The sequence below is a fragment of the Barbus barbus genome (assembly GCF_936440315.1).
Source record: "Barbus barbus genome assembly, chromosome: 19".
Taxonomy (NCBI): Eukaryota; Metazoa; Chordata; class Actinopteri; order Cypriniformes; family Cyprinidae; genus Barbus; species Barbus barbus.
In genome coordinates, this window is record NC_136747.1 from 20,114,441 (window position 1) to 20,141,859 (window position 27,419).

General features: G+C 35.5%; 2 protein-coding genes across 2 annotated transcripts in view; one reads left to right on the top strand and one right to left on the bottom strand.

The window, feature by feature from the left end:
• Positions 1 to 578: 578 nt before the first annotated feature.
• On the bottom strand, positions 579 to 8,178 carry LOC306885150 (DNA-binding protein SATB1-like; the record flags this gene model as incomplete). The annotated part of the gene is made up of 10 exons (XM_079441506.1): positions 579 to 2,260; positions 2,345 to 2,542; positions 3,650 to 3,805; positions 3,995 to 4,189; positions 4,285 to 4,667; positions 5,537 to 5,648; positions 6,147 to 6,270; positions 6,591 to 6,717; positions 7,746 to 7,922; positions 8,007 to 8,178. 10 exons carry the CDS (start codon positions 8,176 to 8,178, stop codon positions 1,700 to 1,702), a joined length of 2,205 nt encoding a protein of 734 aa, XP_079297632.1. The 3' UTR covers positions 579 to 1,699.
• A 5,600-nt stretch (positions 8,179 to 13,778) lies between these two features.
• LOC306885800 (voltage-gated delayed rectifier potassium channel KCNH8-like) overlaps positions 13,779 to 27,419 on the top strand; it is a gene marked incomplete at both ends in the record, with an annotated part of 37,694 nt that continues 24,053 nt past the window's right edge. The window contains 3 exons of the mRNA XM_079442587.1: positions 13,779 to 13,854; positions 23,606 to 23,839; positions 25,573 to 25,704. Of these exons, the coding sequence (XP_079298713.1) occupies positions 13,779 to 13,854; positions 23,606 to 23,839; positions 25,573 to 25,704 (442 nt within the window). The remainder of the gene's footprint in view (positions 13,855 to 23,605; positions 23,840 to 25,572; positions 25,705 to 27,419) is intronic.

The following is a 27,419-nucleotide window of genomic DNA, read 5'->3' on the forward strand; positions in this document are numbered from 1 at the left end:
AACCAGAGGAGTCATTTGCACAATCTGACTCTGCTTTAGCCGAGATTTAAACTGCTATTTTGTCTGACAAGAGGAGAATGACACCATTTCAACACATTATTTCCCCGTCTAAATACTGTAAAGCTGATATAAAGCCACCCGGCTTTATATCAAGCTGATGTAAAGCTGCTTTGACACAATTTGCATTGTTAAAAGCGCTATGCAAATAATAGTGACTTGACGTGTGAAATGAAAAATACGGTTATGTCAAACTGAGCTAAAACTCAGTTTGAATCATGTAGTCTCAGTTCATTCATTTCTGGTGAATGCTTGATTTGTCAATATTAATATTAAATATTTGACACCTTTATTTTGTATCTGACAGTGTTGACCCCATATACAATGATATATATGGAGAAAATGGAAGTAGAATAATAATAAACCAACTCAATTTAAGATGGTAAGAAAAATAGCATTGTCAATTCTGACACGAACAAGCACAGAAATAGTTATAATCAAGAATGCCTTTGCAGTTAACAAACATATAAAGACCATTTTCTAGTTCTCAAATAAAATGGATTTAAATATAATGAACAATAACAAAGAGTACAGATTTATTGTAATTCATTAGAGAGAGAACTGTAATTCACTGTAATTCAAAGTGCTGTTTCTATTGTGTTTTGTTCTATTGACAATAATACAGTAATGTGCTGTTTGCTTCTAACATATAATACATCACGGTTTCAGGGTCTCTGGCAACAGTTCTTGTAAAAGACAACACTGTCTGGCTGAAAATGCCACCATTAACACTGACTGATGTTGCCCACCACCTGCAAAGACTTGAGCAGAAAACAAGAGACAAACAATAAATAACACTACTATAAAATTAGATAAAATCACACTAATTTAGGGGTGTAAATATTTGCTCTAACAATTTAAATTTAAATTCTTCCTTAAATGATGCGATACATTTTGATAATGGTGACTTAATTAGGTTTTATTTAATTTTCATAGTCAGACATGAGCGTTTTTACACCCCTAATATTAATAAAACATTTTTTTAGAAATTAGAACATTGATGTTCAATGAATTCTTTCCGTGGCATTTTCATTTGTGAAATCTTCAAGTCCATCCAAAGTATGAGGTTTCAATAAAACACCTTGTGCATGAAGGCACAACCGTAAATAATATGCTACATGAAATTGTCAAATCACCCAGTATTCATTGCTGTTTGTTTGTTAATTTAATACACTACGATTCAAAAGTTTGAGGTATGATTTTTAGTTTTGTTTTTGAAGTCTCTTATGCTCATTCAGAGTGTATTTATTTAATCAAAAATACAGTAAAAACAGTAATATTGTGAAATATTACAATTTAAAATAACTTTCTATTTTAAATATTTTGAAATGTAATTAATCCTTCAGATCCTTCAAGATATCATTCTAATGTGGTGATTTGCTCCTCCTTAAAACAATCGTATTATCAATGTTGAAAACAGTTATGCTGCTTAATATTTTTGTGGAAACCGTGACAGATAATTTTTTTAGTATTCTAAAATGAATAGAAAGTTTAAAAGAACAGTGTTTATTTAAAATAGTCAAGTCTTTTGTCATATTATAAATGTTACTTTTGATCAGTTTAATGCATCTTTACTGAATTTAAGTATTAAGTTTATTAAAAAAAATAGCCCCAAACTTTTGAATGGTAGTGTATGCATTTTTTAGGAGTTTATGAATTGGCAGTGGGCGGGACTATCCTCGCACTCCTCCTTACACGGAAGCTCCTCCTCTTTCTTAATAGTAATGATAAAGCGAGTTTGTGTAGATGCACTTTGCTCCACCACATCATCTTGTTTCCCTGTCATCGTGTTTGCATTTGTCTCCTCATCGTTTTCCATTGTCTCCCTGCATTCCTCCTCTGCCTCCATGTAATCGTCTTCCCTTTCCTCAATCTCTCTTTCTCCTCTGTTGTCCTGCTCTTCCTGTCTAAGCCAGTTGTGACCATTGAAAAAGCTGAGAACAGCCTCTTTGGCCACTCCTAGTTGAGCAGATAGTGTATGAATGGCCTCTTGATCTGGATGTAGTCCCACTTCCTGAATGAAACTCTGCAGGATTGCATGGACTTCTGGTGGTAAAGACCTGCCTCCAAAATTTGGGCCCATGTGAGTGTCTTTGAGACATCCAGTGATGAGATGCTGCTGGAGGAAGTGTTGATGATGCTGAGGTGGAATTTTATGAAGTTGTTGGTGCTGCTTCAGAGGCACCATATGGTGTGGTATCACCTTTAGAAAAAAAATTGAAATATTCATAATGTACTGTAATTGTTTACTTGAATGATAGTTGTAGAAGTTTGTGTGAGCACTCACTTGTAGTTGTTCAGTCAGTGGTCTTGTGTGTTTTTCTGAGTAGAACGTCTGCCCAGTATTGCTCTCTTGGTCATATATAACATCTCGCTCTGATTGGCTGAGATTTAGGAACTGGCGAATCAGAGACAGATTTTCCCACAGTGTACGATTCTGAGGCGATGGCTCCTCCTTCCAACGCAGGAGCTCACACAGCCAGCCCTAAAACACAGACACAAATACAGCAGGGTTCAAACATCTGAGACAATGTTTTAAATTTGTTTCAAAATCTAATATAAACCTAGACGTTAATTTAATGTTTTAGGATTTTTTCGACCATTTGAAAATGTTATAATGTAAAATGAATAAGAAATATTTTATTATATAAGAAATATTTATATGTAGGAGATAAATATTTAAAACATTTAAAATTCTGCAGTATTTCTAGGTCACCAGTCAAATAAGCAAAATTATGACAATAACCATGTGAATTCCTTTGTTCAAAATGTATGATTTTCAAATTGGTATGCTGATCATTTAATTTGTAATGGAAAAAATATAAATTGGATAATATTTCTCAAAATAACACTTTTTTCTGTTTAAAAATGTCAGAAAAAAACTCTTAAATTGTTATGCTGGTGATCTCATTTTCAATGGATAAAATGCCAAAAAAAAACAAAATTAAAAAAGCCACAATTCCACTAGTGTTTTAGACATTTTGACCCTACACTGTCTCAAAAAACTGGGAGTGGATTAATACTAATCATACTACAGTCTATGCATTCAAGGTATATCAATTTACTGTATTTAATGAATGAAATGTAAGTGTTTTTAGACGAGTGTCTACCAAATATATCAAAATAGAAAACAGTTATTTTAAAGTGTAATAATATTTCACAATGTTACTGTTTTTACTGTATTTTTCATCAAAGAAATGTAGCCTTGGTGCAGCATAAGAGACTTTTTAAAATAACATTACATTTCTATTTAAAGATATTTATTTCCACTAGTATTTTAGATTTTAGGACACTGACTACTGTACATATCTTCTCATAAAACTGGGAGTGGATTAATACTAATTATTTTCATATTCACTATATAACAGGTACAGTATATGCTGCACATTTTCTTGAATTCCCTGCATTCATATAAATATTTATTATATGTTTAATTATGTATGAAATGTATATACCTCAAATGCAATGAAAGCTGCTTTGGATAAAATGTGTAAATGTACTGTCTTGTAAGGTGTACCTCTTCCCCCTTTTTTACTAGAGATTTCTTGTGCAATCTGTACCAATGTATTCCTACAGATGCATACACATGTACCTGACTCTTGGCCGCAGACACTTTTGCAAACAAGGCCTGCGACACTTTTGCTCGTCTCATTTCCTGCTGTATTTCATCATAGATGCCATAGTTTATTCCAGAATCATCGCATTCAACTTTGACTACAATGTCCTTGGAAACAGGTGAAAGTTTTGCCTGTATTGAGAGAGATGTTTTTAATGACAACACTTTTGTAGACATTAACAAATGGCACTTTAATATTACCATTATTACTATGGTTAAGTGCGATCTTATTTGTCTACAATAAGATGCACTGTCCATAGAGATTATAGCACATGCTAATTTGCATCTCAGGTTCATAATTAAATTTAAGTGACAGTAAACCTGAATGGGCAGAGGTGAGCCTGTATTAGTGTTGTAGATAGAGTTGAGGTTACGCTCTCTTTCCTCCAGATAAATGGAGTCTCTCTGGCTCTGTGGCAGTTGCAGGAAGTTCTGCATGGCTCTAAGGTTAACTAAAAGAGACTGAGATGCACACCGTGGGTCTTCTTCCTTGCGCAAGATCTCCGATAGCAGGCCCTGTTGCAAGTAATATCACAGACAGTCACATTAATATATATACAGATACATAATATTTAAGAGATATGCACATATGCATATTTCTGTCATGTTACCTGAGTCCTGTTAATGGCCACTCGTGCAAACACTGCTTGGGAAACCCCTGCCCTCTTTAGTTCCTCACGCACCCAATGATAAATTTCAGGTGACACATCGGTGACAGGTGAGGGACATTGAGCTACTGTGGGTGGGGACACATTGCATTTGGGAGGAGTCCTTAGTGGCGCAGGATGAGGCCCGTGTGAGTGTGTGTGAGCATGTGTGAGGAGCTGAGACATGGCGTGCTGCTGTGAGAGGAGCTGAGCCATCACCAGACCAGGCATTCCAGCCTGCATCTGGACAACACCACGTGACTCCGCCCCACTGCCTTCCATTGGTTGCTGGAAAATGGTGGACTGGGTGGAGGATGATGGTTGGTTGCAGTGTCTGCTCATGTCACCTGTGGGGAAATAAAAACCTTTAATAGCTCGATATTCATATGAAATCAGTGGAGTCTATTCAAAATCATCTTATTTTCAGCATATGCTGTGATAGCTTATATATACAGTTATTTTTCTACAGTTTTGTATCTAAAATCTTCATTTTTACATACACTACCATTAAAAAAGTTGGGGTCAGTAAGAATTAGTTTTATTTAAAATAAATGCTTTCTATTTATTAAAGAATCATGTAAAAATTAAGCACAGTTTTCATGAAAATATTAATCAGCATAACTGTTTTCAACATTACTGATGAGAAGAAAATATTTATTGAGCACCAAATCACCGTATTACAATGATTTCTGCAGCTTTGCCTTCACAAGAATAAATTCAATTTTTAAATGTATTGAAATAGAAAACAGTTATTTAAATTGGAATAATATTTCAGTGTTACTGTTTTTCTGTATTTTTGATTAAAAAAAATGCAGCCTTGGTGAGCATAAGAGACTTCCCTTAAAAAGACTGCAAACTTTGATCGTAGCGTAGTCTATTGCTTTTAATTAAAATAGGTTAATAAATGATGTATCATGAACTAACAATGAAGAGTTTTACAGCATAATCTATCATTTATAAATATACTTGTATACTATTATATTGTTAATTCCTGTTTGTTCATAATACATTTCTTGTTAGTTAATACCACTTAAAAATGTATATCTACAAATTTTAAATCTTAAATTAATAAATGCTGTAAATGATTGTTCTTTGTATATTCATGGATTAAGCTTTAATATAAAGTGTTACACAAAACACAAGATGACTACTTAAAAAAAGCTATGAATGTGTGAATATAGGAACTATTCTTGGAGAACAGTAGGTTTCTACTCACCTGTCATAGATTTTGCCCTCTTGTAGTGTTTGTACCACTGGCCAAACTCCTGACATCTCGCAGCAGAGATGCTGGCATAGTAAGTACCGTTCACTACTGATGAAATCATGCTCTTTCAAAAAACACACACAAAAAAAAAACATGCAAGTTAATGTGTTTATGTGCAGGCAAAAAGGTTTAGATTTTGCCTCTCGTTTCCTTTTTACAGTATGTGACCTTAACAGGAATTCAGCAGTTAACAGACAGAGCATACTAAAGTAAGATGAGGTGTGTCTTGGAAGCGACTAAATGTGTCCAGAAAGGATGTGCTAAAAGTTTTTTGTCTCCTTGCTAAATAGATTTAATAGCTGGTTCTCAACCTAGGGATGAATCTTAATAGTAGGGTGTATTCTTCAATGGAGAGCACTTCCTCATTCATACTGTAGTTCTGCTCTTTAGCCATGAGATATGAGACAATTAACCCTATTTTATTCTATAGCTACATGCAATTAAGCTATGGTTGATAAAAAGTGTGTTTAAGTTAGTATAAGGTTATATGAATAGTGCCTTGCAAAAATAGTGCATTTACATTGTCTACAGTGTACAAAGGTTTTTTGTTGTGAATGTGTACCTGAGACAATGGACACTCTTTAGCCAGTGTGCTCTGATTCATCTCTTTCAGAAGCTCCTTAAGGGCATTTCTGACGGTAGAATGAGTCCATTGCTCAGCAGGCAAGTCTTCTAATTTAGAAACACTAAGAGAGTGAGAGAACGTGCGTGAGTCAGTGAGAAAAACAGTGTACTGCCATAATTAATTACACTGTAGGACATTAATCACAAATAATTATTATTTCACAAATAGCTATATTATTAAGTGTTTATCCTCAGAACTTTAATAACTATAATAACTTTTAATAATTTGGAATTGAGTTTTAATGCTAAATTACCTGTGAAAAATTATCCTTAATCATGAATCAGAACAGCTTTAATTTTCAGAGTGTAGTTCATCATACTGATAAGCCTGTTTGCTGAAACCCAGAGACAGATGAGATGCAAGTGTGTGTGCAGGTTGTACCTGTGTAGCTTTATTCTTAAGGTGATGACATGGTAAAGATCTTGAAGCATGTCTCCTACTGTTGCGTCAGAGGTGTCTGTCACAGTGGACAGGGACACAGGGTTCCAATGGCCAACTTGAACCTGACCTAATGCAGGAATTAATATTTATTACAACATGACTACTATATATGATCCTTATAGAGTTCCTGCCACCATAACTCCTTTTTGTCTTTATTTTGGAGTTGTTTTTTTTTATTTTTTATTAATTTACTTATTTTTCTCTTCTGGCAACCTTAATAGTTTTCTGACCTTTACCAAGTTTACATTCTCTTGTGTCCTATCAGCTTTCTGCACTTCCTTATCTATTTCTCGTTAAGTGTCTTGCACCTCCGTCTTTTGTTTTTCATTACTTAATTGTTGTATCAAATAGGCAAATTATGTATCATATTTATAACCATTAGCATTACAAATGGAAAAGAAATTCCATGTGATGGCGATATGTTACGTTTAAAAAGCATTAAGTACAGCTTAACTTAAGATTCGACCATCTAAACTGTGTTTTTGTTTTTTCAGTCTTTAAATGGAAAAAGTATTAAATTTGATATCAATTAAGTATAATTACTGGAAATAGTTTGTATTATTTGTATGCTGCAGTTCAAAGGTTTGTTTGGGGTCAGTATGTTCTTTTTTCAGAAAATATGTGCTAAATTTAAAAAAAGAAATTACATGTTAAAAAGATTTAAATTTTTTCCAATGCTGTTTTTAAAACTTTCTATCCATCAGAGAATCCTGGAAACTTTTCCCACAAAAATATTAACTGTTTTCAACATTGATGATAATAAGAAATGTTTCTTGAGCACCAAATCAGCATATTAAAATGCAGCTTTGCCGTCACAGGAGTAAATTACATTTACCATATATTAAAATAGAAAATGGTTATTTAAATTTAAATTATATTAATATTTCACAATATTACTGTTTGTAGCCTTGGTGAGGATATGGGACTTTCAGTTTTTTACATAGTTTACAGCATGTGTGACGCATATACCAGAAAATAAGATGCAGGCTGTGATGGTGCAGACTGGAGCTGAAAGAAACAGCCCCGTCCCAATCTTTCAGGCTTACATATTCAATTTGAATTGAGTGTGAATTATTCATTAGTGTGTGTGTGTACCTGTAGCCAGAGCCGCCGCAGTGTGTGTGTATCCCAGCTCTTGCAGTGCAGCCTCTGTAATCTGGCTGAACAGCAGGTCTTTCTTCAACAGCACAAATTCTGCATGCTCCGACCTCTTCCTCTCTGAGGGTGGGACATCACTCTGCTCCACCATACAGAACACAGGAATCAGACTGCCTGTAGAAAGGAGAATACGATCACTCAGATATCTAATGAACAGACACGGTCCTGTATCTGTGTTTCATGCCCATCAGTGAATACCTTTCCTCCGGTTTGTATGTAATGATGTTTGTTTGGAGGTCAGGCTCACAGGAGTGACTCCAGGTACGGGTAGATCTCTTGAATTCTCCATACGGGCCATTTTACATGGAGGATAAGAGGGTTCACACATGACAGGCCCCTGGGTGCCACTAGTAGTTGCCAAATGGTCCATCATCATTTTTAATCTCAGCTCTCACAAACTATGGAAAATTATAGCATTAGGAAAGGAAAAAAATATATAGAGAGAATAGTAGTTTTGCTCTTTTTTCGTCTTTTCTCTTATGATAGTTTAAAATGGTCAGGCAGGTCCTTTTTTTTTTTTTTTTCTAACGTTCTAGACGTTTTTTTAGCTGGTCAGACTGGGAGACCAACTTGTTTCCCAGCTAAAGACCAGTTTGATCAGGCTGGGAGACCATCTTAAACCACCTACGACCAGCAAACCATCTAGGCTGGTTTAAGATGTTATTTGTTCAGCAGTAAAGGTGCTACAGGTGCTCAACCTAAGACAAATCATCATCTCGTCTTGTTTTTATGTCATATTTTTTCAGTCACTTACTTTCTTGACTGCAGTGCTGTTTCCCGGTGGTTATAATCCTGCAGACGGGGATCCGAACATGCCGACAGAGCTAGCGCGCGTCCCAGGATCGCTCACTAACAAAAACACTGGCTCCAGAATCAGCGCGCGGGTCCGGTGACAAGCGACTCCAGAGCAGGTTTTATTTCATAAAGAAACGCCTTTGTTCTTAGCAAACGAAAAACAAACAGACACATTTAAATGAATAAAATAAGGGTAACAGTGAGGGGAAAACGGCTCGTATAATATAATGCGCGAACACAGATCCGTAATTAAATCACTAGGCGGCCCCAAAAAGCATCACCAATGTGATGTCACCAAGAACGAACCAATCAGTTTCCAGCGGAAGGGCCTCCTGTCAGAATACATGACTGTTTTAGAATGGCAAGATATTTTAACATTTAAAGGGGCCATCGGATGCAAAATTCACTTTACAAGTTGTTTGAACAAAAATGTGTGTTGGAAGTGTGTGTACACATCCATCCTATAATGATAAACATCCACCCAGTGTTTTCTTTTTTTTAAAATCCCTATTTTAAAATCCTCTTTCTCCCTTTCAGAATGAAGTAGATGGGCGTTTCTTCAACTAGGGGCACTTTTAGCCTTGTGAAGTAAAAAAAAAAAAAAAAAACTTGTTCAAAAGTCTCATAGCACTGTCTCATAAGTTTAAATAATTTGTCTAGTTTTAAGGTCTGTAAGAGGACAAACTTAGATTACAAGAGAAATTGTTAATATTTTACATTTTTCCGACCTGCAATAAACAAATGTCATTTCCACCACATCTCAATATACAGCTGTTATTTAAAATAGAATGACTTATGCCACTTATGAATTGTCTAAGATCATTTTTGTAGTTTTACCAGTTTTTCCACAATGTACAATAATTATACATTTGTTAATGAGATAAATTAACTGCCCTAAGGACCAAATGCTGAACTGTACGCCTGTCACACTCTGAAATTTAATATTGGTTTGGGTAAGAGCTTATTAGAAAATAAATATAACTTAAATAACTTGAATTTTTATATTAAGTAGAGCATAATCTCATAAATTGTGGATACATTTTTAATGTGTGATGAGAACTTTTTAAATATTTTTAAAAAATGTGTGGTGATGGAAATGGATAGTGTTCGAGGACCCACGCATGCCCTAGGATTACTCTTGTGTCCTGCCTGTGCCATACCCGTTTGCTGGTGTTTTGACCCTGCCTGTTATTTGACTGTTTATTAATAAAAGCTTGCAAATGGATCCGCACGTCTCTTGTCTCGTCGGTTCCGTTACACACTGATTAGCTTTGTATTAATACTTAGCATTTCATGTATGCAAAATACTCTTATTTAACTTAAAATGTTAAGCTTTTTAAAAACACCCTTGAAGGTACAGCATGTTTGGAAATGACGTAGAATAAATATATTAACTGATCAAGCAATATTTACCTTGATTTTTCTTCATTTGTTGTTGATGAAAATTTAAATTCCCTCCATGTCCAACATGTGCTCTGATGTCACTGAACATTTCCATAGAAACCACTTAAACAATCTTTCACATAAACTTTTTAAAGGGGCATTATAGTGTTGTGGTGGAAATGACACCAATACTGTGCGACAGCTATATTTTGTATAAAAAGTAATATTGATAGTGGTCTCACATTAAATACTATAATGTATTTTATTTTTTTTACTAGTGCTTAATTCATGTACATTAATAGTTACCAGATAAGTCATATATATAGTGTATTTTCATTGTTGAAGTTTAAAAGTCTGGGTGTACGACAAGGAAAAACTGTGATTTTGACACAGGTTGAAATAGGTTGAAAAGTATGAAAAAATCATAATAGAAAGGTAGTAAAAAGTTTTTAAGGTGGTTCTATTGTTAGTTTGACAAAGAAAGAAGAATTTGTCCAAAATTATATGTATTTTTAAAAATATGACCAAAGAACATAAGTGCCCATACTCTAAGCATCAACCAGTTCTGTACAGACCTGTACAGAGTTGACAAGCCGTCATACCTTAGACCCGCCCTGAGTGAGCTGAGAGCTGTCCGCCTCCGGTGCCGAGGAAGACAAGATGTGAGCTAACTTTTTCCTCACAGATGAAAATTTATGGTTTAAATTTAATTTAACCAAGTGTTGTTAGTTAAAAGCATGTTGCCTTAAACAGTTCAAAAGATCCATAATATTGTTTTTGAAAGAAATTAATATTTTATTTTGAAAGAGTGCATAGAATTTATGAAAAGTGACAGTAAAGACATATACAATATTTAAAAAAAAGTTTATATTCTTTTCATAAAATTATACTGAAAAAAAATGAATGTATCCACAATAATATTAACCAGCACAACACTGATAACAAGAAATATTTCTTGAGCACAAAGTCAAAATATTAGAATGATTTTATAAGAACCATGTGACATTGAAACTGGCTGCTGAAAATTCAGCTTTACAAGAACAAATTGCATTTTTGAAATATAATAAATAGAGAACATTATTTAAATTTGTAATAATATTTCACAATAGTACTTTTTTCTGTTTTTATTATTAAATAAATGCAAATCATTTTTATTAAGTAAATGCAACCTTGGTGAGTATAAGTGACTTCTTTCAAAAACATAAAAAAATCAAATTCTTTTAATGAGGTGTATTTAACATTTCTCTATAATCGTTTATAAAAAACATGTAATAGAGGCTTGCCAATGTGTGTATAAATGCTGTGAGTACTGGTGGGAGGCAATACAATGATTGTTTGACAAAAAAACGTTAATCAGCCTCATCAAGTGATCTCTGTGATTAACGCTTGTTTGCACCTGTACACATGACAGTCACTCTATGTGGCAATCATTCTTTTCCGTAAGCTTAATCATAATGAACGGAGCTTCATTTGTGTCTTTATTTGCATGAGCTTGCATATTTATTTACAACCAAATGAAATGCATTCAATACATATGATTATAATACAAAAGTTTATTTTCATCATTATTATTTATGTCAATTTGTCAAGTCAGCTCTCCAGTGACTAATCATATCTCAACGATTACACCACAGCAACAACAGCAGTAATGATGAGAATATTACCATAATAATATAAGAAAATTCTTAATTAATGCTCTGTTATGTAACATTACTGTACAGCAAATTGCTACTTATTTGAATCATGTTTTCTACATTGCCACAGCACTTGGTGACAATTTGTATTGTAGTCTAAGGTGAAAGTGTGGTATTGAAACAGTATAAACAGTAGAGGGCGACATAGCCTGCTGCGTGTAATATATTTAACAAAAAAATCGTTGTCTTTAGAACTATAGACTCTTGCCAAGTATGCAGACAGACATAAACTAATTTATCTTTGGTCTACTTTTTGTCTTGCTGTTTTGATTTTAGTATTATTCTATTTACAGTAATCCACTCTATTTACATGCAATCCAATATTATCCAAGTATAATTAAAATGGGTAGCACCAATGGAAACTGCAAAGAATAAAAATCCCACTCCTTTGTTCAAATAGGCCCCACATTTTCTTTTTAACAAACAGGCTAATAATGTTGTTCCCAAAATACATTAGCAGCCCTACAATATTTCTCAAAGTTATCCCTGGAGGCCTCCCAACCTACACATTTTTTAGATGTTTCTCTAATCAAACACACTTGATTAAACTCATGCAGGCTTATAGCGAGCTATAACATTCTCAGACGTATTGAATCAGACATGCCATTACCTTTTGATTAATTTTATATCTACACTGTGACTTACAACTAACAACAGTGCATTTGGATCTTCTGCTTATTTTATGTACTGGTTTTTGCATAGTAGACAATAGGTAAGTATACGTATTTGGATGCAGGATGTGTGTCAGATTGTCAGTTTTAGGGGGCTTCCTGGACCTGCTTAGACCTTAAATGCTTTCTCTGTATGCAACCAGTTGAGACCAGCTGTGTTAACGTGAGGTGAAAGGGACACACTACATGATGCTCAACACTGACTGAACTAGGCCGTGCTGTGGGAATGATTAATTACCTTTATGATAACAATGCACAAAAGTGGGTAAGTTATGTTCTAAACTTTAAGCCTATAAAGCCTACTGTATCATATTTGATATGCATATTTATAAGGCCTTGTTAGTAATATGTGACCCTGAACCACAAAACCAGTCATACGTAGCACAGGAATATTTGTAGCAGTATCCAACAATACATAGTATGCACTGTAAAAAAAAAAGAAAACTCAAAAATCTGCTGAAGCTGGTTGCCTTAAAATTTTAAGTTGGCTCAAATATTTTTTTACAGTGTGGGTCAAAATGATAGATTTTTCTTTTATGCCAAAAATCAATAGGATATTAAGTAAAGATCATGTTCCATGAAGATATTTTGTAAATTTTCTACTTTAAATATATCAAAACTTAATTATGATTCGTAATATGCATTGCTATGAACTTCATTTGGGCAACTTTAAAGGCAGCTTTTCTCAATATTTAGATTTTTTTTTAACCTTTAGATTCCAGATTTTCAAATAGTTGTATCTTAAGTGTACTTGGTTTAAAAAAACAAACAATAACTATGTATGAATAATCATGTTAAAATGTGACTATCAAAAATGATTAATAAGGCGTTTGAGGAATATTTATTGTTTCTATGTTGATTCATCTCAAAATTATCACTGTATTGCATTGCATTAGGTATGTTTTGCCTCCACAGCTTTGAACATAAAACTAAGCAGTTCAATAACATCTGACTAAGACATATTATTGGGAGATAGTGTCACAACTGATATTCATGTTTGTGTAAGTAGTCTGCTATACTGTTATAAATATTTCATTTGATTTACATTACAAGCCACCAGAATTGCACCTACTTTTTTCTGAATTTATAACTTTTTTTCCTATTTCTGTATTCCCATACAAAATAATAGCCTATTATATTCCTGAAGAGCATAAAATATTGTTATCTTTAGGTTTACCTCCAAACTCGCTCGCCATTTGTATAGACAGCTCGCGCACCATTTACCTGACGCGCACCTGCGGGCGTCACGCCCATTGACTCGGGCGCGCGCATCCCCAGCCAGCCTGCTCGCGCGCTTGTGAGGGAACGGGATCCTCCGTGCCTCAGTCCGCTGAAAGCTCAGTTTCTCAGAGTGCTTCAAACTGTCTACCTTTGTCTCTGACAACGCCGCGTCACTTTGATGGGGAATTCGATATCAGGGCGGGAAAATGCCTGTTATGAAGGGATTGCTCGCGCCACAGAACACATTTTTGGATACTATAGCAACGCGTTTTGACGGCACACGTGAGTTACCGCGATGGCATTTTACCCTATTTGTGTGCAAAAACTATTTTGGTGTTTCTAATGAGACTGTTTCTCCTTAAGGAGGACAGACAGTAATTAGTTAGGTCTTTTGAGTTGACAAATGTTTGTCAGAGCAAGTGCACTGTGAAATTGACAGTATATTTATTATGACAACAGATCAAAAGCATATTTCATTAAATAATATTAGGGTTAGAAATGAGCAAGTAATAGTGAAATTAGCTTCTCAAATGTGAATAATACAAAATGAGTAAATGCAAATAAATCATGAAAAAAACTCGAAATAGGAATAAAAACACAATGCTTATACCTAGTAAATAACACTTTAAAAGCTTCACTGTTTGTTTTATATGTTTACATGGTTTTAAAAAGGTCAGTGTTGTGTGCATAATTGCATACTTTTTCAGTTATCTGCGAAAATTGTAACAACGGTGTGCAACGGCCAGGATGAGTTTGTTTCTCTACTTAGGACAACAATTACTTTGCACATTATCCAAATTCAGATAAAAAATTAGCATGCAAAAGAATATACACACATATATATATATATATATGTCTGTGCATTCTTTTACATGCTAGTTTTTTTCTGAATTTACATAACGTGTAAATGTGTAAATTCAATCACACATTGTATTCATGCCTCTCCACAAGTGTGTTTTTGTTGAGTTTTGCATTGGAAACACAATATTGCTCTCAAACTGAGCATCTGCTCGCTCAGCACCATGGACAGCGCACAAGGGCAACCCCTCAGTTAAGATCTGTCAGAGAGCACTTAGGCTGCTTTGATGCTTAGATCAGTGGTTCTCAGTCTCACATAACTGCACATTTTGGATGTCTCCCTTATTTGACACACCCATTTCAGGTCTTGGAGGTGCCTAACAATCTGATGAGTTGAATCAGGTTTGTTAGATTAGGGAGACCTCCAAAATGTGCAGATCCACTGGCTTAGATGGTGGTGCATAATTTGGCTGTCCTAATGTTTATTTTGCATATAGAGCTCAAGCAGGGTTGGTAGAGATAACAGTAACAATCAGAGAGCTGTTTAATTAAAGTTCAGAGCAATAGCCCAGATCATGCACGAAAAAAGACGCGCTTAACGTCCGGATGAAATCCCTTGCGTGGCCCCAGGTAACACCAGCATCGATCAAATATAATTGGTCGACCACAGAACAGTCAGGCGGTATTTCATCTCAAGGCGTATTTGTGCGGTTATAAAAATGAGTCTGTCTGGATTTCTTTTGTGCAATAAAAGTTTACTGATTTCACAGAGCAAAGCCTGTCAGATTTTATCGCTTTGTTCCAAACTGTTTTGATGTTCTAACAGAAAGAACTTGTTATGTACCATCCTGCCTTATCACATTCTACATTTAGGTAACTTGTTTTCCCCCATCTAGGTCTAAGGTTTGAGAAATGAGAACCGAGACTGTGTTTTATTTTAGCGCTAGAGCTCCCACCACAGGAATCCTTCTCAAGGGACATGGTGTCCTCTGGGCTGCTGGGTCCATATATTACCAAACTGTGATGGCGTGTACCCATGTGACTATGGTTTGTCCTTCAGGCGAGACTACCTGTACGGCTGTCACACCTTGGGCTGCCGCAGGTAACATGGCTGAGAATAGCACAGGAATGGCTGGAAATAGCACCTGTCATATTGGAAGGAAAGTGACAACAATGACACAGGGGGCGATAATAGAGAACATCCCATTAGGCGACATCCACAGTGGCTCTCCAAAAATGATACATGTGGAGAGCATTAACAAAGAGGTTGAATTAGTTTTTTTAATGGTGGATGGATGTTGTGTTGATTACATCACAGACACAAATGAAAGAGCACGCACCCAAGCCAATGCAGAAATGCTGTTGCCAGTTTTGATTTTGTATATGCTGTACAAAGCCAAATCATTTGTGAGGAAAATCTTTTGCTAGTCCATACAAAATTGGCCACCACAATGGGAAAGTTATCAGGGTTTTCAAGATATTCAAGGTGATTGCTGTCATGTTCCAGGTGGTTGCTACGTGGTCTCTGTGTAATTCTCGTCTCTAGAAGTAGTTTGCTTGGTTTTTTAAAAGTAAGTCTAAAGGATTTTTGCCATTTGTATCATATGCCTGTTGAAAATGATAAGTTAGACCTTTCTTAAACAATCGGAAGTATTTTGCAGATATTTTAAAGACTGTTTCAATAGATTTTACCAATCTAATCACAGTCACTATGGTCCAAAGCAACATGGGACCCCATTAAAGCAATAGTTCACCCAAAATTAGCTGTAAATTTACTCACCCTCATAGTGTTCAGGATGTCAATGGGTTTGTTTGTTTATTGGAACAGATTTGGAGAAGTTTAGCATTACATCACTTGCTCAGCGATGGATTCTCTGAAGTAAATGAGTGCCATCGGATTGAGCATCCAAACAGCTGATAAAACATGAAAATATGAATTGTTGTGATGTTTTTTATCAGCTGTTTGTGCTCTCATTCTGGCATGTAATCCACAACACTCCAGTCCATCAGGTCTTGTGAAGTAAAAAGCTGAATGTTTGTATTAAACAAATTCATCTTTAAGATGTTTTAACTTAAGACCATTGCTTCCAACTAAAATATGAATTCATAATCCCTAAAGCTGCTTTCTCCAATGAAAAAGTCATGACGTTTGAAATGCCATGATGGATTTGTTTCTTACAAACACACAACTTTTCACTTCACATGATGGACTAGAGTCATGTGGATTGATGATTTTATCAGCTGTTTGGATTCTGACGGCACCCATTCACTGCAGAGGATCCACTGATAAGCAAGTGATTGTGTAATGCTAAATTTCTCCAAGTCTGTTTGGATAAAGACAAACTCATCTACATCTTGAATGACCTGAGAGTGGACTATTCCTTTAACTTTAATTGTATGGACAAAAAAGATCTTTTGTTGCTCAAAAGAAAGAAAGTCATGCATGTTTGGAATGACATGAGGGTGAATAAATGATGACAGAATTTTCTTCTTTTTTTGATTAAACTATCCCTTTAATAATTTGAATCGGCTAAAACACATCTCTTCAATCTTTATTTGACCCTCTAACTCTAGCACTCTATTCTAATTCCATTCTTAAAAAAACTTCCTTCCTTTTAAACTTGCACTCTATTAATTTACTGCTTGTTCTCTTTAAAAAAAAACACTTACACTAGCATTTCTAATCTTTTTGTATTCTATCTGTTTCTTTTATTATTATACAAGTAACAAAAACAAAAAAGGCCTGTAACACTATCTTGCTCTATTCTTTTTCTATTCTATCTGTTTTCTTTATTATATAGTTAAAAAAACCTTGCTACTTACTGCATTAAGCTAACTGACACTTGTTATAGCACTTGCATATCATTGCTCTTTTGTTGATTTTGATTGCTTCCATTGTCCTCATTTGTAAGTCACTTTGAAAGGAAAGGAAGTGACATATGGCCAAGTATGGTGACCCATACTCGGAATTTGTGCTCTGCATTTAACCCATCCAAACACACACACAGAGAACATTTGGGGGTTCGTTGCCTTGCTCAAGGGTCTCAACACAGTCATGGTGGTATTGAAGGTGGAGAGATTGCTGGACATTCACTTCTCCCACCTATAATCCCTGCCGGACCTGACTCGAACCCGTGACTCGAAGTCCGACTGTCTATCCATTAGGCCACGACTGCCCCGCTTTGGATAATAGCGTCTGCTAAATAACTAAATATAAATGTAAATGTAATAACTGAGTTCAGAGTTTTGAAAAATCGCTAACCTTAAGTATGATAAATAGAAAAGTGATGCTTTCCTTAGCGAGCACCACTAATTACACCCTTTACTTCATAATCTTGTGCAACATTCAAGTTACATAAGAAAGCCTGCTGACTTGTTATTGTCAAGAGAAGCTATACATGTATTAAACTCCCTCTGCAGCATCCTAATGTGTGTGCTTGTTGTTATGTGTTAATATTCCATCAAGACGAAAGACTTCAAAATACTCTTTTCATGCAGGTACCTGTCAGGACAGCATATGGTGGGTAATTACAGTAAAGCAGTGTGTGTGTGTGCCAGTTGCGTATGTTTGCAGTTGTGTGTTACCCAAAGAAAGGGAGAGAGTGTGGTTAACTGTGAAAGAGTAATTTAGAGTAATTTTGGATGAGTCCTTTTAAAAGAACACTTCAAGTAGATGCTTCCGTTGGTAAAATTGCGAAGCGCAGGGTTAGACACCCAAGTCAGGTAATGGAGGTATTTCAAGCAGTGCACTCTTGCATGCAATGCATAATCACGCTGCCAGCGAACTCAACACGTATCAGGCACAAAATGAGGAAATTGGCATGTCTGCTGCACCGCTTCCAGTTGGGAACAGATCTGTAGGTCTGAAAGACGGTAAAATTGAGGCTCTAGACCGGGAGAACAATGTATGTCTGTTGTTTGAACTTGGGATAGAGATGTCAGTGTGCTGTTCTTCTGTTGTTCACTGAACTTCACACAGAGCTGAAACTAAGCTCATCAGTCATCATTAGGGAAGAGAGAGAGGGACTGGAAGCCTAAGAGGGAAAACAAAAAAAGATGGAAGGGCTAAAGAAAGCATGGAGGGAAATGAAGCAGCAGAACATGGTCTTTTGCCTTTGTGTATTACAGGTTGACATTAGTGGATGGTGGAAACAGGACACCATGAGGATGCATTCTGCAATTTCAGCAGGGTTATCTAGAAGGATCAGGCCAGAATACAGATAGAACTCTCACTTACTGTTCCAGAGTCTCCGAGAATGGAATTCTGAAATCGTGCCAGTCTAGACTTTCAGACCTTGCCATCTTCCTTTGTTTTATTAACATTCAGAGAACACTTTTGTGTGCTCTGGCACGAAGCATGAATTGAAACTAAATTTGAAGGACCCTGTTGAGACTGTGACAAAAGATTATGTAACCACAACAGATTAGTGAAATAAAAAGGTTGAAATGATTAGATGCGATGGAACCATTTCAGACTCTTCCTAATGCTGCTTCGTTTATTGTTGAAAGGATTTTAGCACCATATGCAGATGGTTTTAAATTAGTGCGCTTAGTTTCTTGTCAGCTCCGTCGTGCCAGTGGAGCTCATTAGCCTTGAGTATTTAAAACAGTAGTTTTTATTGAGATTCAAGAGTCTATTATACATAAAAACATACTTAGGTCGTATCAGCGAAGAAGTTCAATGTTTTCTTCTTTATCTGTGCTCAAACCTGTTCTCAGATATCAGCGCAAGATGTTATACATGATGCATTATACAATACATTCTTTCAAGGAAATAGGATTCAGAACAAGAAGACAGTCAAGATCTCAAGTCAGCAAAATCAAGGCTGAGCTAAAAACATACTTAATCATAAGCTCTCTATACCTTAAGAGTTTGAAGCATGTGATCTACACTTAGAATACTAGTGTACGGTTTATTATACTGTGCACAGTATACTGTATGCTTTACAGTATCACATCACATTTAATTCAGAGAGATATGTCTAGTAATGACTTTGGAAAATTAAAATGGTCATTTTTACTTTTTTTTTAATTGAAGTGCTATAAGTGATTTTTTAAAAACTGTATTAAAGCACACAATTACCATAATTACACACAATCTCTGAAAACAATGCTACAGCCAGTTATTCTACTTTGAAATATCTAATTTAAAATGACTTTCATTGTACAGACAAAATCCATTGAAATATTCTTTATTTGTGTGCTTTGTTTGACGACAGACAGTCATACATGACATGAGGTTGAGTAAATAATGATGATATAATTTCCATTTTTAGGGTGGAATGTCCCTTTAAGTCATAATTTTTGCTATTCTGTTTTGTGCCAGTAGTGACACAGAAATTACAACTTCAGCTACTGATGTTAAAGATGTTTTGAATGTTTCCAAAAAAAAGTATTGAGTCAACGAAAGGTCAAGTTTAGTACATTGCATTGTAGGGTACAGTATTTCATGCAGTGTGAAACTGCACATTGAGACAGTAGAATTGCATGCTGGAAAAGCATATTATTGATTGCAGGAAGAAAAGAAGTATTAGAGTAACCATGTTCAGATTGTGTTTCTCATAGACTAGAGTATTCGTCATTCATGTAAAGCTCACATCCAGTGTCCGTTCTAACCATCCTCAGCCCACCTTGAGTCTCTATTTAATGCAAAAAGAGCCTTCAAATGCTAGACTGAATTGCAATAGAAGGTTCCAGCATCTGTCCTGCCATTCCCTCCCCCAAACATCTCTCCCTCTATCTCAACCAGTTGTTCTCTTCATTCATCTTTTCCTTGCATTCTTCCTCCCCTCACTAATCATACTGCCTCTTTAAATAGCTCTCAGGTGTTCCTGTTTGGGACATAGACTCACAAGAGGGGGACAGAGGGAGGAAGTGTGTGTGTGTGTTTTATACAACAATCTGGGGCAGACGAGAAATGTGGACATTCCCCCTCTATCTCCTGCCTCACACCTTTTCTCCCCCTCCATCTTTCTGCATGTTTTACAGAGTAGATATGCAGTTTCTTGGATAAACACACGCACACCCTGTTTTTACAGTCTGGATTCAATCTGTCCAATTAAACATAAACTGACAGAGTAAACCACATGAGGTCTGGTATGGAAATGAGAGAGGATGATTTTGTATTTTTTAGCTTGTACATGCTTTCTGTGATAGTGCACACATGAAAACATGTCTGAGGATATTATAAGGATGCATTTTGCACAGGAAACATATACACTGTATGCATATATTTAGATAAAACCCAAATATGCTTAGATATACACAAACACTCAGCTTCACTTTTGAATAAACAAGAAGGTATTTTCAGCTGTTGTCATGTTGCTGGCCAAAAGGTTATGACCTGGGAGTGAGTAGATGGACAGTAAGATAGATAGATTTCTCTTCTGGGATGTGCTCGTCTGTAGACTGCAGAACCAGTATGGCTAGTAGGGCCACTTTGGCATGCATCAGTGTCAGTCATTGTGAAAATATTCATAGCAACTGTTTTCAGTCATTATTTTTGTATGTTTTTGCTCTATTGATTCTGTCACAGTTCTTAATCAAAGTCACATCAGATGGGCGTACACATAATAGGCAGGATATCAGAAGGAAATTCCTCTGTTTTGTGCCATGGCTATTATATTAATTTATTATAATAAAATCATATAAAAAAAAATTGTTGCCTAAAATAAAATAAATATTAACTGAAATATTTTTTTTTCTTTGAGCTAGTTGCCAAGGTAACATTTCTCATTTTCAATGTAACTTGACGTACTAAAATAATTAAAGCTATATACTCAGAGACATATTAACAAAAACAAAAATAATAAAAAATACTAGACCTTTAAGTGAAATTGTGAAGTGAATTAGGAAATATTAAAATTGACAAATGAATTAAAAATTGTAATAATACTATAATGGTAGCTCACTGATACTAAAATAACAATGTTTTGTGCACACTCTTATGAATTAGACTAAATAGGACTTACATTATCTGCCTAGGTTGTGTGTTCATCATAAGAGTTACAGTCACATTTCTTCAAGACTTTTAGTGAGAGATGTTATAAAATGTATCTGATTATAATGTTTTTGCTAAAATTTAAATGGGGAAGGGTCTTTTTTTTAAATCACTTTTTGACATTGTTGGTTTGATCAATAAAACAATCCACAGTTTAATTCTGTTATTGAAATTTTGTTATTAAAAAGTATTGATAAGCTCATAAATATTTTCATTTTATGGCCAATATAATAATTAAATGTACAATGTTATGCATTTGGACTACTATTAATTCAGCATGCAAAAACTGAAATCTGTTATAGAAAAAGCATATTGCTTTAATTTAGTGTTCGTAATAATGGAGGGAGAATCTCTGGGATTCTGTAGATCTCAGAGAATTATATTCAGTTAATATATTGAATGATTACTTGAAGTTTTATACTGGAGAGTTTGTCTTTGCTATTGTTACATGTGCACAGCAACTCCCTGACATGCACTCGTAAAGGGATTCACCCAAAAATGAAAATTCTGTCATTGTTAACTCACCAATATGGTTCCAAACCTGTATGACTTTCTGTCTTGTGCTGAACACAAATAAATATATTTTTAAGGATAATGATAACCAAACATTTTTAGTTCCCATTGACTTGTATTTTTTGTCCATACAAAGGGAACCAAAACATTATTCAGAATATCTTATTTTGTACTCCACAGAAGAAAGAAAAGTAATACAGGTTTGGAATGACATGTGGGTGAGTTAATGATGATAGAATTTTCATTCTTTTGTGGAGTAAATGTCTTTAAAGGGAATGTGCCCTTTAAGAAAATCCCATTAATTTAGTGCTTGAGTATTACCATTTTTGGTCAATGACTGTTTGGTGCCGATAAAGAACGTTTCACAGTTCATTCTGCTATCTAATTGTCTGGTGCTTGTCAGCCAAGCAGCACTTAAAATGAATCTTTTCTATCTTTTCTTTACTTCAAGATTCAAGAGTTTTACTTTACTTTCCTTCTCTTCTCTGTATTCTTCCACCTTTTCATTTGCTTTCTCACTCTCTTTCTGTCTCTCTCAGCATCATTCTTTTCCCTGCCGTTTAAATGTTCTTTTTTTGCTGTTATTTCTCTCTCATCGTCCCTCTTCTCATATCTCTCTGGGTCTGACCCCCCCCAACACGTACGATGTTATAAATGAGTGTCTAACTTTACTTTTGCTTATGCTTGCAGAACAAGTCTCAGTAAAGTTGTTCAGCCCCAAATGTCTGTCTCCTCGCGACGTGAACGCTTCTCATAAATGGCAGTGTTTAATAACGCTCGTGCGTATTAGTCTGGGGATTCAGGGATGAGGCTCGCGAAGGCTGTCCTTCGAGAAATGTTTACAAGGCAGCGCTGTTGTATTCATTTATAATGCATGGATGCTATTAATCTGTTTTGACACAATGACGGGGTAAAACAATAAAACAAGTCAGAATACCAAAAATGATCCAGGCAGGAAATTGGTTATGTAATGAAATCAAAACAAAGCCTTTCACATGAAGAGCAGCTGAAGCTTTCTGTCTAAGACCTATCATGCAAGGTCATGTGACTTTGACAATGCTTTAGAGACATAAAACATAACTGAATTAAAGGAGGTAAAAGAAAAGCATGTTCAAGCATTAAAACTAAAACAAATCAAACTAACTTATACAAACTTATACTAACAGTTTACATACTCAACTGTTCAATTGTAAAATTACAAAAACGAAACTTTTTAAAATTTTCTAAAAATGTTTCATCAAAGAAACTGTTTTCAACATTGAAATAATTCTTGTGTGTGTGCCTGTGCCTGTGCTGCTGTATTTTAGATTATTTGTAGTCTACAAAGCACTTTTTTGGGTATGGAAATTGCTGGATGGAAGCATTACAGCATTCTTGTATATTAAGCATCAATTTTAAGCGTTCAGTTGTTAATGCTCTGATGCTTCAACCAAGCTGCATCAACTTCAGTTTGCTTGAAAAGATTTAGACTTCACAAATTTTGTTTCAGAATTAAAGGTACTGTAAAAGAGATAAAAAAGTAACTGAACAGATAACAGAAAACTGTGGTTTAATGAACATAACAGGACATCATTGTCCCTATGCTATAACAAGATATTTATGCCAACATGGCCTGTGGTAAATCGGCAAGCTAAAATCTTATGGGATCATCTGGTTAAAATTTAATAAGGAATAATAACCAGTAAGCTAAAATATTTTGCTTGATGTTTGTATTTCTAACAGACAGCAACTTCATCCTGGCCAATGCACAAGTGTCCAAAGGCTTCCCGATCGTGTACTGCTCGGATGGATTCTGTGAGCTTTCTGGATTTGCCCGAACCGAGGTTATGCAGCAGAGCTGCGCATGCAAATTTCTGTATGGGCAGGAGACTAGCGAGCACATCATTCTTCACGTGGACTCTGCACTTGAGGAACGTAGCGAGCTCAAGGAGGAAATAATGTTCTACAAAAAGAATGGTGAGAAGAAAAATATATAATGCTTTTTGCTTGGTGGTGTTGCTTGCAAAGCTTGTTGTACATGTAAAAACAACCCATTTTGACAAATGCAGAATGTTTAGTGTCAGGTTGAGTTTCATTTGCATTGATCTTTGGAATTTTGCCATTCTTGTAAAACTATTAGCAGCAGTTCTACCTTTAAAAGGAGACATTAATAGTACATGGAAAGTTGTGTGATCCATCACTAGTAATAGCACATGGAGGTATTACAACACACTTTAACAACGTGAAATCTCTAGCCATTGTTAGAAGCAGATGGTTTTATTAGAGTTGGTTGGCCAAAAGCACCAGAGAGACTCTAAAGTCGGATTACAAACTAAAGTCCAGCAGGTGTGCAGGTTTATTTGTGGAATGTACGACCACATTGAAACGTATATCATACACCACACTGTAAACCCTTCAAATGCAAATTTTAAGATTCATTTTTCTTAATATGGCATATCTCACTCCCTTCCACACTTTATTTTGTTTATGAAATGGTAAATTTTGAGATTGCAGATGAGTCAAAATGAATGTTCTTCTCCTTTCACGGGATTAGTAAATAAAAAGTACCATAGTACTGTTTTTTGAGTGGGTACCATAGTGGTACCATGGTGTCCAATGAAGTACATTTAAGTAATATGTACACACTATAGTTTATAAGTATAGTATTCATTATGGTACCACTGCAGTGCATGTCTGTATTATATTATATTCACGTACATCTTCAATCAAAGCTGTGGTGTTTTAGCACTTTGTTTTCCTCATGCTCATTATAATACATTACAGTATGTATTGTATAATATTGTATTTTATTATGTTAAATTACATTGTATTTTACAAATATTTGTATTTCATTTGCTAAGGTCTTACATTCTCAAACGATGGTGTGGCGTTTTAACACCTCCCTGTACCTTTTCTCTCCTGCTCATTCTCCTCTCCCCCTTTGTTCTATATTGAACGGAACATCTCCAGCACACTTGTTCAAGAGAGCGTTATTATTTCATCCCCTTTTTCTTCTCCATAATGGTGAGGCTTTTTCGTGAGGAAATTAGAGATTTGACAAAGACTTCTTCAGCTGTGAGCAATCAGACGGAATTCCCCCAGAGGCTTCCAGTAACAGCTACTGGTGGAGCGAGAAACACACACACACAGCTAAACACACATATAAATGCCCTGTCGCACACATACACTCACACCGCTACAAACAAGCATTCACGCACACACCTACATGGGAATTGGATACCATAATGGTGCCGCTCTTTTTGAATGTACTGGTCTTTTTTTGTTTCGTTTTTTTTAACATTTTAATAGACTAGTAATGATTAGTAATGTTTTGCCAAGTAAGCTAAAAATGTGCTTGCTGTGGTAACAACTAAATGAACTAGTTTTATTCAGTGTAGAAATTCTATTTAAAGTCAGTGTGAGTTGCAACCCATTTTACTTATATAATGAAACATATTTAAGCACACAGTATATCCAATTAAAAAGGGCAAGGAAGTGGATCAGAATTTGATGCAAATTTGCAAAAACAATGCTTAAGTAGATATCGGTTGACATTATTAAATAGCCAGAGTGGCCTTTGTGACATCAGGGTCAAATCAGGTAGAAGTAGCTCTTCAGTGAGTGTTTGCTCATTGTCTTGTTTGTGAAAGTCTCTTACTGTCTGTATATGTATGTGTTTATGTATTTTACCTCTCTCAATTCCACTGCAGGTATTGTGTTCTGGTGTCTGCTGGATATTGTGCCTATCAAGAATGAGAAGGGAGATGTGGTCCTCTTCCTTGCTTCTTTTAAAGACGTCACTGACACCAAAGCCAAGTCTATACTTGAGGAGAAGAAAGATGGTTTGTACATGATGAATGGGTTTATGTATGTGCATGAATTTCTGGATGCCAAGATATTCATGACTTTTTTTTCTCTGAAATAATATCCATGGATGTTTCTTTCACTACACACTATGTCATAAAAATGTAGTTATTTCTTAATATTAAATATCAATTATTATCCATAAACTAGAAAAACCTAAACAAATAAAGAAACAAACACAAATAATTGTATTTATTATAGAAATAATTATAGCAATTTTGCTGAAATTATGACCCTGTCATTTCCATCACAACCCACAATTTCTCACTAGTTTTATCAAAATTTAGTCTACTGTTTACCCTGGAAACAGCGGTGTACCAGCGTAATCATGAAACATGGTGTGTGGAAAAATAAGGTAATTAATTTTACTATGCTTCCATTTCAGTTAAGCTGCATTTTTATCAAATTATGCAACAAAAAAAAAAAGAAATCGTAATTTCTACTACAGAATGCTATTAAATACAATGCAAAATTAAATTTCTGGAGAAGATTACAGTTTCAAACTGACAGTTTCAAATGAAATGCTTTCAAAAACGACAGTTCATGTATATATAGTGCTGTGAAAAGGTTTTTGCTCCCTTCCTGTTTTTTTTTTTTTTTTTGCATATTTGTCACACTTAAAAGATTCAGATCATCAAACTAATTTTAATATTACACAAAGATAATGCGAGTAAAAACAAAAATGCAGTTTTTAAATTATGATTTCATTTATAAAGGGAAAAAAGCTGTCCAAACCTACCTGGCCCTACGTGAAAAATTAAATACCCCCTCCTGTTAAATCATGAAAGAACTGTGATTAACCACATTATTTTTGAAAGCTGAGTTAAATTTCACTAGCCACACCCAGGCCTGATTACTGCCAGACCTGTTGAATCAAGAAATCACTTAAATAGAACCTGTCTGACAAAGTGAAGCATGCTTAAAGAGCAACGCATCATGCCACGATCTAAAGAAATTCAAGAACAGATGAGAAACAAAATAGTTGACATGTATCAGTCTGGAAAGGGTTATAAAGCCATTTCTAAGGCTTTGGGACTCCAGCAAACCATGGTCAGAGCCATTATCCACAAATGAAGAAAACTTGGAACAGTGGTGAACCTTCCCAAGAGTGGCCGGCCTACCAAAATTACTCCAAGAGCGCAATGACAACTCATCCAGGAGGTCATAAAAGAACCCAGAACAACATCTAAAGAACTGCAGGCCTCACTTGCCTCAATTAAGGTCCGTGTTCATGATTCAACAATAAGAAAGAGACTGGGCAAAAACGGCATCCATGGGAGAGTTCCAAGGCAAAAGCCATTGCTGACCAAAAAGAACACAAAGGCTCGTCTTTTGGGCAAATACTCTGTGGACTGATGCGACAAAAATGTAACTTTATGGAAGGTGTTTGTCCCGTTACGTAGGGTGTAATATCAACACAACATTTCATAAAAAGAACATCATACCAACAGTCAAACATGGTGGTGGTAGTGTGATGTTCTGGGGCTGCTTTGCAGCTTCAGGACCCAGACAACTTGCCATAATTGACCTCAAGCTCAAGCGCACTTGGGTTATGCAGCAGGACAAAGATCCCAAACACACCAGCAAGTCCACCTCTGAATGGCTCAAGAAAAACAAAATTAAGGTTTTGGAGTGGCCAAATCAAAGTCCGGACTTAAATCCGATTGAGATATAGAGCCCTGCACGGGCCTCA